This window comes from Natator depressus, chromosome 2 (genome assembly GCF_965152275.1).
Source record: "Natator depressus isolate rNatDep1 chromosome 2, rNatDep2.hap1, whole genome shotgun sequence".
NCBI classification, from domain to species: domain Eukaryota; kingdom Metazoa; phylum Chordata; order Testudines; family Cheloniidae; genus Natator; species Natator depressus.
In genome coordinates, this window is record NC_134235.1 from 149578316 (window position 1) to 149590375 (window position 12060).

General features: G+C 41.8%; 1 protein-coding gene across 6 annotated transcripts in view; it reads right to left on the reverse strand.

Annotated features, from left to right (window-relative positions):
* Positions 1 to 12060, reverse strand: part of ABITRAM (actin binding transcription modulator) — a 33649-nt gene that overhangs the window by 16835 nt on the left and 4754 nt on the right. For 4 of the 6 annotated variants that reach the window (XM_074945110.1, XM_074945108.1, XM_074945107.1 and 1 more), the window contains 2 exons: positions 8335 to 8462; positions 152 to 281 (listed from right to left, as the gene is read on the reverse strand). In XM_074945110.1, the coding sequence (XP_074801211.1) occupies positions 152 to 281; positions 8335 to 8345 (141 nt within the window). In that variant the 5' untranslated portion in view covers positions 8346 to 8462. The remainder of the gene's footprint in view (positions 1 to 151; positions 282 to 8334; positions 8463 to 12060) is intronic. The other 2 variants (XM_074945106.1, XM_074945105.1) reach the window with 1 other exon arrangement.

Sequence of the window (12060 nt, forward strand, 5' to 3'; positions counted from 1 at the left end):
AACATAAGAAATTTCTTTCTGGGAAAGGAACTCCAGCCTCTGATATAGTGGATCTCTTTTATGTTACCATTAGAGGTAAGCATTTCAAAGACTTAAATAAAACGTGAACTGACAAGATAGTTTTAAAATTAAAAAAAGAAAAAAGCCATACCCGCTTTGACTTTCCAGAGACTCTATTTTGAAGTCTACTGCAGTTGGCACTGATTTGGTAATTAATATTCTTAATTGTTTTTCCATTTTGAAGAAGAGGATGAGCTTCTGCCAGCGTGATGACACAGATTCTGCAAGAAAAGTTACAGTTACCTACTGTACTTAAGCTTCATCCCTGGGATTGTTTAGCCTTCTAATATGCAAATAACTGCCTCCCGTAGTGAGTTAGTTCTATGAAAGGCAATATTTTCTTATTCAACTCAGCTGCTACCGAGGGCATGTCTTCACCACATGGTTCACTCAGGCTCTTCATGGGGTGTTGCCCCTCACACACAAAATCCAACTTTAGTGGAGAGTTCAACACAGACTACTTGGTTCATCTGGGACTGCAGGCTAAAACTTCTGAGCCTTTCACTAGGGTTGCTCACCTGCCCCCTTTGTAGCGAGCACTTAGGCTAAGCCACTCAAGTACTGACAGTCCTCCAATACCTTCCCACAATTCAGTGGGAAAGAATGAGAGCAGTGGTCCCCAACGCAGTGCCCACGGGCGCCATTTCTTGCCACTCCTGCTTCTCAGCAGCATTTCGGTGGCGGGGTGTCTGGCGCCCACCAGAGTCTTGTGGGAATAGCAATATGCTATTCCCACAAGAAAGGTTGGGGTCCACTAAATCAGAGGCTCAACTTACAACAGAGCAAAGGACAAGGAGGTAAAGCTCCAGAAGTCTTAACGCCCACATGGTTAAGTGCAGCACCAATGCAGAGAGAGTAATTCAGGTATGGTTTTGCTGTGTGGCTGCTCACACTTGAGTGCCAATCATTCAAGTTAACTTTGCAGTGAAGACACACCCTGTATGTCAACTATACCTGCTTGCTTCCATGACAAGTTTTATATCCATTGCCCCCCTCCTACATTTTAAAATTACAACTGCAGAGCCAAATTCAACCCTCACTTCCATGTGTGCAACTCACTTGAAACTTTGGGGATTGCACAGTTGTATCGTTAGCTGGAAATTGGCCTGCAGATCTGTCATCGCTGATACACAATTCATTAAGCATCCATGCTTTATTTTCAGATGGCAGATTGAAATTGCAGAGCAGGTAGTTAAAGCCATCTTTTTACTTGCAAACTGAACAAGTTTTATACAGATGCCATATAAGAACAACTGCAAATAGGAAAAAGAAAAGGAGTACTTTGTGGCACCTTAGAGACTAACCAATTTATCTGAGCATAAGCTTTCGTGAGCTACAGCTCACTTCATCAGATGCTTTCATCCTTTTCTTTTTGTGAATACAGACTAACACGGCTGCTACTCTGAAACCTGCAAATAGGAAATTTCACAAGTCGTTTATGAGTGAAATCTATCAAACTATTATGACAGCAGTAGCAAACTTACTCAACTGACAGATCAACCAGAGTCAAGGTATGCTGATTACCTAATGTCACACATCTGCATTGCAATCTATGCTATTTTTAATCTTATATTTTACTTTTAAGTGATCTTTCCTCAAATGCAACAGCAAAGTTTCCTAGGTGACAGTATCACCTCTGTAAGGTATTTCCTTGTTTTACACATAACCATTGAATTTTAGAATGTATTTTAAAGTCAGCAGCTTTATGAGTTGTAGAAAACACTCAGACAGTGAATAGTAGAATAGGACAATTTAGTAAAAGTTAAAGAGGCATCAAGGCTATGAAATGAGAGCACAGCTAGCTAAAGTTCTAGAAATGAGTTAATCCCCTTTAATTGGCTAAGTGTTTTGGTACATTTTAAGAAGGAGGAGTTTCTTGGAGCTGACTAAGCTTTATTATAAGAGGGGATGTTTCTCAAATGAGAATCAAATAGACTTTAAATTCACTCTTATCAAGACTAGTAATGTTACAAAACATAATTTTGTATCAAAAATACATTGGAAACTGAAGGCCCTGTGGACCATGTTGTATAATTATTGATTTTTAAAGGCAGATTAAGTCAAAGTACGGTCTAGGCATTATCACCTCGTAGTAATATGCACATATTAAAAGTGAATTGGCTGTGTAACATCAGGCCTAGAGCTGAAAACCTCATTCCCTAGAAAAGGCGATGTACACTAGGGTAGTACCCAATACAAAATATGCCATGGATTTGATACAGAATTATGCTCAGCTTTTGTTTTTAAAAAGTGTTTCTAGCCCTTATGATTAGGGCTGTCGATTTAATCGCAGTTAACTTGTGTGATTAACTCAAAATTAATCATTATTAAAAAGATTAATCGCACTGTTAAACAATAGAATACCAATTGAAATGTATTAAATATTTTTGGATGTTTTTCTACATTGTCAAATATATTGATTTCAATTACAACACAGAATACAAAATGTACAGTGCTCACTTTATATTTTTTATTACAAATATTTGCACTAAAAATTATAAAATCCTATTTTTCAGTTCACTTCATACAAGTACTGTAGTGCAGTCTCTATCATGAAAGTGCAACTTACAAATGTAATTTTTTGTTACATTACTGTGCTCAAAAACAAAACAATGTAAAACTTTAGAGCCTACAAGTTCACTCAGTCCTACTTGTTCAGCAAATCGCTAAGAGACAAGTTTGTTTGCATTTACGGGAGATAATGGCCGCTTCTTAATTACAATGTCACCTGGAAGTGAGAATAGGCGTTTGTATGGCACTGTTGTAGCTGGCGTCAAAAGATATTTACATACCAGATGCGCTCAAGATTTGTATGCCTCTTCATGCTTCAGCCATCATTCCAGAGAACATGCTTCTATGCGGATAACACTCTTTAAAAAATAATGTGTTTATTAAATGTGTGACTGAACTCCTTGGGGGGAGAACTTTATGTCTCCTGCTCTGTTTTACCCGCATTCTGCCATATATTTCATGTTACAGCAGTCTTGGATGATGACCCAGCACATGTTGTTCATTTTAAGAACACTTTCACTGCAAATTTGACACCAATGTGAAATTTCTAAAGATAGCCACAGCACTTGACCCAAGGTTTAAGAATCTGAAGTGCCCTCCAAAATCTGAGAAGGATGAGGTGTGGAGCATGTTTTCAGAAGTCTTAAAAGAACAACATTCCAATGCGGAAACTACAGAACTGAACCACCAAAAAAGAAAATCAACCTTCTGATGGTGGCATCTGATTCAGATGATGAAAATGAATATGCATCAGTCCACACTGCTTTGGATCGCTATCCAGCGGAACCCATCATCAGCATGGACGCATGTCCTCTGGAAGGGTGGCTGAAGCATGAAGGGACATCTGAATCTTTAGCGCATCTGGCAAGTAAATATCTTGCAATGCCGGCTATAACAATGCCATGCAAACACCTGTTGTCACTTTCAGGTGACATTGTAAACAAGAAGCAGGCAGCATTATCTCCTGCAAATGTAAACAAACTTGTTCAGCCAATCGCTCAGACAAACAAGAAATAGGACTGAGTGGACTTGTGGGCTCTGAAGTTTTACATTGTTATTTTTGAGTGCAGTTATATTTTTGTACATAATTCTATATTTGTAAATTCAGCTTTCATGTTAGAGATTACACTACATTATTTGTATTAGGTGAATTAAAATATTTTTTGTGCAAATATTTGTAATAAATATACAGTGAGCACTGTACACTTTGTATTGTGTGGTAAATGAAATCATTTGAAAAACTAGAAAACATCCAAAAACATTTAAATAAATGGTATTCTATTATTCTTTAACAGTGCGATTAATCATGATTAATTTTTTTAATTACTTGACAGCCCTACAAACAATATAAAAAAGCAGAAGAATACGTGAAGAGGAACAAATATGTTGTATCTCAAAATAAGAGAACTGAGCGGGGCATATGAGTTGAAGATGTCAGCCATGAAAGACAAGCACAGCCAAGTAATTGAGGATGAACAAACAACGTAAAGAATATTCTGAAGAACTGTGCAACCTGCAGAATGCAGTGGATTAAACTGTCCTGGAGACGCTCCCCAGTACAAATAAGGGAGAGCAGGTGCCGGAATTTTTAGACGAAATAGCAAAGATCTTGATAGAAAGTTAGGAAAAGGTTCTGGGAAACAACAACATAACCACAGAGCTGTTCCACAAGAGAAAATGCTAAGTAAATGGGGGGAAAGTGAAAATAGTACCAAATCTATAAAGAGAGAAGACTGAATGCAAGAACTATAGAGGAACCAACTTATTGAGCATACCAGGAAAAGCATTCACTGAGATGCAGCAGAGGACAACGAAAAGGTATGTGGATGCAGCGTTTGCAGAGGAATAGGCCAGACTTCAACTAAGATAAACTATAATAAATCAGCTAATTGTGATGAGACAGATATCAGATGTATACAAAACACAACTAAACCTGTTACAACTACTTTATAAACTTCATACAAGCTTTTGATATTATTTGGCGGAAGGCATTATGGCAAGTTTTGAGAACATATGTATCCCTGAGAAATCAAACTCATAGAAGACATCTACAGCAAGTCAATAAGTGTGGTTAGAAAAGACAAGAAGTTGATGGAATCGTTCGGATGACTGTAGGAGTGAGACAAGGATGCATGCTGTCACCAGATTTGTTCAGCATGGTACTGGAAGCAGTAATGGCTGTAGCACTGAGAGATTAAATGGAAAGAGTTATGTGGAACAACAGAAAATAACCTTAGATTGGCAGATGTTACTAACCTCGTACCATTGACCAATTAAGATTTACAGAGAATTTGTAGAAGGCAGACAAGGCAAGGAAAACAGAAAATCCAGATTGAAGATCAGTAGAGATTACAAAAATTATGGCAACTGGAAGACATGAGGAAGAGATAAAGATTAAAGTCAAAGACAAAGAACTAGAACAAGGGGAAAAATATGTACCTTGGAGAGCTACTATCAAAGAATGGGAATTATGATGACGACACAGGAAGAATCAGACTAGCTGCTACTGTACTCAGAAAAGCTGCAAGATCTGGAAGGCTAATGACATGTCAATAGAAATAAAAATTAGTGTATATGAGACAGTGCCATGTCAATACCACTGTATGGGTTGGAATGTCTGGAGTATGAGGTAAGCTGATGAAAGAAAGATGTCGACTGCAGAAATGAACTGGATGAGAGTTTCAGGACAGCGGAAAATAATTTAAGTTATAAGAAAACAGCTAGGACAAGAAATGACACTGTTGCAAAAGATTCAAGACAGACAACTACAATGCTTTGGACATGTGTCAAAACAGACCTGGAAAGTATACCGTATCTGGTGATTCACACCCAGAGTGCAAAGAACTAGAAATAGAGGAAGACTGAGGATGTGCTGGATGAACACAGAAAAAAAAGTTTTAGAGACTAATTAACCTGTGAAGTGTACACAAGGCAAAAATAGTTGAAAGACTGAATTCAATGCCATCATTACTTCTGAGCCAACAGACTGGAATTGAAGAACAAGAGAAATGGTTTGTGCCACAGAGTACATGGGGCCCTGCTATTAGGAAACCTCAAATACGTAAGGGCATGTCTACACAACAAAATTTGATCAACCTAAGTTAGATTGATCTACAGCCGCCACAGCAATTAAATCAACTACCCTCCTTCTGCCAGTGGTGCGTGTCTTCACCAAACAGTGCTTGCACCGACTGAGGTGGGGTATTGTGGGGCACTGACAGCTACATGGGGCTCATAGCTGGAGCCCTCAAACCCCCCCCCCCCCCCAGGACAGAGCACAATTTCACAGCAAGGAGCCTACCACGAGTGAAATTGACATTCTTGTCAGTTTCACAGTTGCTATTATTTCACATTTTGTCTTGGGCTCCTGCTGTCAGCCCCGCATCCTGGGGCTAACAGAGCTTGATGGGAATGGGGGGGCACCTGCTGTGAGCCCCGTGCTGGGCTGACAGCCAACAGGAGATGTAAGTCATGCAGTGTCTGTTTAAACACTGCATCATCTTAACTACATCGACCTAAGCACTACGCCTCTCGAGGAGGTGGAGTTACCACATCAATGTAGTGGGCAACTTACATCAGCAGGAGCACCACTGTAATGTAGACACTTAAGAATTAGGTCAGCGTAAACAGCCCTACCTCAACCTAACTCTGTAGTGTAAACCAGGCCTAAGCAATACCACCACATAACTGAGGACTAAAGTCTAGAGAAGAGGCATCTTTGCTTAAACGGCTATAAACAAAGTTGATTCTGTTCCTTCACTCATCAAGCATTGCAGGGAGATGAGCAGTGTACTTGAAGACACTCAGTAATGCAGATTTGTAAGTCCAGTGATTCAACTATAATAGAATTGATCTAATGTTTGTATGAAGCCTGGAGATGACGATCATGGCTTAAAGGGGTTGAGCTTAATACCCAAGCTCTCTTGAGTGTCAAATTTAGACAAGAAAACCAGTGACAAAAAAATATAATTTTTATAACAATAGCACTAAATCTAATAGTTTTAGATGGAGAACATTACGCCTCAAGGAAAACAATTAAGCACAGCATGCTGAGAAGGCAATGTTGCCAATGAAGCCATCAATGTGAATAAATGTCAATCTCCTCAGATGTTAAAGTCAAAGACAACCCACACCAGGGTCGCTGACACTTGAGCCCTAGTGTCTAAGACACCCTTCCTCCTCATCGGAAAGGGCTCTGACCACTCAAAAACAACTTTATCTACACAGCTAGAAGAGTCTGAGAAAGGCAGTGTTGTAGGGAGCTACTTCAGCGCACCACCAAACTAGGGAAACCAGAGAAAAAATACAGAAATATTGCCAAAGCCACAAGGTCTGGAACCAGCCTGAGCAGCTGCAGTTCCACTAGGAGCAGCACCTTAGCTGACTGCCATCAGAAATTAAGTGAAACAATGTTCTGGGGTACCCAACCCTCGCAGCTGGTCTCAAAATGAGGCCAGCCTGCTAGTATTTCAAAGGGCCAAAAATCTTTGAGACCTAAGGCAGATCCAGCTTCTCCATTAGCATCTGGAGAATAATAATTTTCCTAAACGTCTGCCTGGGGTAAGGCAGATCAATAAGCAAGGCTAAAGTACACTGCTGGGGGAATTCTGTGCCACTGCATAACTTGTGCAGAATTAATGTTCTGCACAGAATTTTGTTGTTCCCCATAGAACTGGTGCTGCAGAGCTGCTGGCTGCCACTAGGGGCCACTGAACCCAGCAGAGTCCAGCTCACAAATACAGGACACTGCTGGGGTAGAGGGGAGGGAAGGGTGCTGGGCAGCTGTGGTTCCTGGCACATCCTGAAGGAAGAAGGCACCATGCAGGAAACTCCATACAAGCCTGAGACTCAGCATTAGGATGTTTTTCCCTTGAATCCTTAGGCTCTGTGCAGTAGGGGCTGTGGGTGTCTGGACTTGGGCCTACCCCACAGCTGGGCTCTGGGGGGTGGGTGTCTGGTCTTGGGGGCACCCTGCAGCTGGGCTCTGGGGGTGCAGGTGTCTGGGGGATAGAGGGTGTGGGTGTCTGGACTGGGGCATGGCCTGCAGCTGGGCTCAGGGGTAAGGGGTGTAGGTGCCTGGGCAACCTGCAGCAGGGTGTTAGCCGATGGCCAGGGATGTTTGGTGAGGTGCCAGCTATGCCCGTTTATACCATCCGTGACTTTAACCGCTAGGACGCACTGTCCCTTCGCGGCGGGCAGCCCGGGCTAGGCTGACGGATGCCCCAAGGTCCTAACCACCCGTGACTTTAACTGCTAGAGCTCAGAGCTCCTTCGCAGCGGGCAGTCAACACTGACTGACAGGTGCCCCAATGGCAGCACTAAGAGCCTCTCCACACCCGTGACTTTAACTGCTAGAGCTCAGAGCTCCTTCGCAGTGGGCAGTCAGGATTGACTGACAGGCGCCCCAAGAGTTTGCCCCGTGGAGGCGGCACAACTCAACGCTAGGCTCTTAGTACTCTCACCTAATGGCCAGGCTTTATAGCCAAAACGGCTGAGGTTCTTTAATTGTGTTGGCTGCTTCACAGTAAACCAGAGAAACAAGTCAGGCTTATGCACAAATGGTTACCAAAATTTATTAAACTAGATTCTAATCATGTGGTTACAAAATTGCTAGTGCCTACTTATTTAAATGTAGAGATGTTACACACACAAACAAGTTACAAAACTGAAGCTACAATCCCAAAGAAAGAAAACAAAGTATAGAGCTCTATTTCAAAATATGTGTACACTAAAGATAGGAGATCAGGTGTGGGTGCTTCTTACCCTCCTTGCATCTCTCGATTCCAGCGGTGCCAAGCCAGGATCGGTCACTCAATTCCGCGGAAAGACGAATAAGGGACAAGGCTCAGGGACCCTCTTAGCTGCAGAAGCCTTGGGAGGCTGTCACTTATCTGACCAGCAGATAGATAGTGAAAAGCACTCAAAAATCATGGTGCTGTAGGTCCCCTACTTATACCTCTGTACTCCTTTATTCTCTTTCTCCTTTCTATGCTAAATTGGGGCTGGTCTGTCGGGGTGACGCCAGCTCTCGCAAGAGTAGTTCACACTTGCAAGGGAGAAACAATAAGTTTCGACTACTGGACATTTCTTTTATCAGGGTAAATATTTTCCCACCTAGGATGTTGGTGTGTGTGCATCATGCTGTTTTAGTAGGGGCTAAGAGCCATGTCTGTCACAGCGCCTCTGCCTGCTGTGAGCCCAATTGTTGTATACGTTCCCAGAGGCACATTGTCGCAGCACACCTGTGCTTCTCTCAGCTTCAAAGGCTGTGCTGGAGTGCCCTGGTGTTTTGGCTCCCGTGTGTTTCCAGCAATGCTGGTCTGAGGGGGGGGGCTGGCTGTCTGGCTACACAGGGCTCTGCGGGGCAGCTGATGCAGATGTGTGAGCCAAGGAGTGCCCTGCAGCTGGGCAAGGGGATGTGCATGTCTGAGACCAGAGGGGCAGAGTTTTCCCCCTAAAATATGCCCAGGTGGCACATGTGAAAATACCCAAACTGAGGCACCCAACAAAAACATAACAGAGAAACAGGAACTGGGTTGTCATAGAGGCTTCTTTAACTCTCTACTTCCAGGGGAATTGGGTTTTGTCGTCTCTATTGTTACAGACATACTTGCTGACAGGGATTTGAAATAAATTACCAAAATAATTGAAAATGGTGAGATAGTGTTATTCTGACAAAATATACAGAATTTTGCAGAAATTTAAAATATTGTGCACAGAATTTTAAAATTTTTGGCACAGGATTCCCCCAGGAGTAAAAACAGTCCTCAGTCAACAGAAAAGGTTCTTTGGCAGATATTTACAGCCAGCATATAGGAGTGTTTTATGCAAGGTGAGAGGGTTCTATCTTGCTGCTGCCTAAAATTGCTTCCCTGGCAGCAGCAGAAGCAGGTTGACCTGATTATACTACTTTGAGTATATGTCCCTATGGGTGTTCCACCATAGCATGTGCGTGCACTCTCAACCAGAGAACACAGAATCTGCAGGCCTGTGCAGAGGAGTGCTTCTTACCTCCAAACGAGGGCATATAAGGAGGTGCGGACCACTGCCACCCAGTTCCTTCCCAACTGCCTATGGCTTGAAACAGAGTGGTTGCATGTCTGTTGATTCTCAGCTTCCTGCCTTTGTTAGTATACCATTTTAGTCTTCACTTTTTCCATTTACTTTATTTAGAAGGGTCCCTCCCCCAGCTTCTTTTATTGGTCCATTATCACCCAGGGTTATGCCCTGGCATGGGTCTTTTCCTATTAGTGACTAGCATTCAAGCTGAGGCCAGCTACATTCAGGAACACTAGAGACTTAAATGTCATCCTCTGTTGCTGGAAACCCTTCAGAAGAGGAGCAGCTCTAACTGCCCACTACTACTTTGCTCTTGCTTGAGATGCAGTGTGCATACCATTAAGAACAGGAAAAATGTCTACACTGCATCTGGAGAAGACAGGAAGCGGTAAGAGGAAAAACACAGGATGGCATTAGCCCTTCTGCAGAAGAAGAGAAGGGGAACAAGTTCTACCCCCTCTCAGCAGCTAGGAGTGGTCAGGGACACTTAGGCCTCCATACCAGGCCGCTGCATTTAGACCTGGCTTCAAGAATAGGGCAGGGAGAGGACATTGATATTTTCACGGGACTAGCCCTATTAGAGCAAACCTTATTAATAATATACTAATCTAAAGGGTACAAAATAAGGGGTTGAATACAAAAGATGCTGACAATATAAAAAGATTACAAGTGACTAATTTCCCATTTCAATTTATTTTCAGTGTGTATAACAAATGCAAGAAGAGAAATTATTTTTTCCATTTAATGTCATTAAAGCAACACTTTCATCTTGAATGTTAAGTATCCAAGTTGGATAGAAGGCCCTTTAATAGCATGCCTAGTGTTCTTTCTTGGAAGTGTTTTTTTTGTCGTTTGTTTTTTAACGAAGTTATTTTCAGGAAGAGAGACTGGGTGGGCCCAAGAACAGCAAAGTGGGCTCCCCTCTCTATGCACATGTGTGTCCGCCTGCTCTTCAGCAGCAGCGTAACTCCTCTCTGGGAATTGCAGAGGAGTCCCTGCAAGTAAAGAATTCCCCACTCCTTTCCTCCCCACGACCCCACCTCACTAATCCCTGCTTCATATAGGGATCTGGAGGCTTCTCTCTGTGAACTCCCTGCTTGAGAGAGAGAAGAGGGCTTCCAGGCCTTCATGGACTTCTGTTACTCCCCAGCCCCATTCATGAGGGTAGTGACTGAAGAAAGGGATTGTGTGAAACCCAGTGTTTCAGTCCTGTTGAAGAATCTAGGGAGTACATGGAGCTTCCCATCCCCTTGTTCAGGAACTTGGAGAGGAAGAGGTTCTCCACTTTGGAAGAAGCCCCAAGTACCAAAGAGTTTTAGAAGTAGGAATAAATAGCTCCTAATCCAATTTTAAAAGATTAGCTGAATCACTAGATTGTTAATGTAGTCTGTACAAAGCTGAGTATGAACGAATATGACTGTTTTCTACTTTATTATCAGCCTTATGATTTCTAGCAGGACCGGAAGATCAGAGTTGCAAGCAGACAAAGGAACAGCAGGAGTCTTCAACAGTTGTTCAATGTGACCAGTAAAGGATTTTAAAAGAGGATGCGTGTCCCTTTTGCTTCTTTGTGTTGTAAGAAACAAGACTGAAATGAGGTTTTCTGCTGTGTATTTTTCTAAAGTTCTTGATTTGTACCCAAGAAAAATCAGGAACATTAAGTCTATTCTTCCCTATTGTGCTGGAAGACTTCAGAGATGTTTATTGTCAGATCTCACACCTTAACTGGAGGGAGAAATAAATCAACAAGATACATCTTTCTTACAAATGTTTATGGTGTTAAATGAATTAAACAAAACAAAGTTGAATCTCTTGCCCTCAATTACTCAGCTTGCAGTGACTTATTAACCATTTAGATTGTGGCTGTGCCCAAGATGTGCTTGGTACATGTCCTTTGTAATGTTAATTTTACAAGTTCAAGTAACCATAAAATGTTCCAGGGTAGACATGACCTGGTGCGCTAATATTTGAAAAGAATCAGAAAAAAACCAAAACAGCCTTTTTGAATGAAGCTGGGCATTTTTTATACTTGAAAGAAACAAAATAGGACCCAGGTCCAATATCCTGCCACCCTGGAAGGTCTAATTTTTTTTTTCTCATTTAATACGACTTAATACTTCCACTTTTTGTCAGAATCAGAGACCCAATCATAATAGTAGAGCACAGACTGCTTCTAAAAACTAAGTGTTCCCTGTGTGTCTTCCTGTAGTACTGATCTTCATGTCCTGATAGGCACCATCCAGATGCCTTCCTTGGTCTGACCTAGTATGGTCATTCTTATGTTCCTTACTACAATTGTAGCCTCAAGAGATTACACAGCTTCTCAATTCACATTAATCAAAGTTTTAAAATATATTCCAATCTTTTTAAATCTGCTTTAAAAAAATTTTAAATTTAAGATAAAGTCAGTAGGTTTCCTTTAAAAAAACA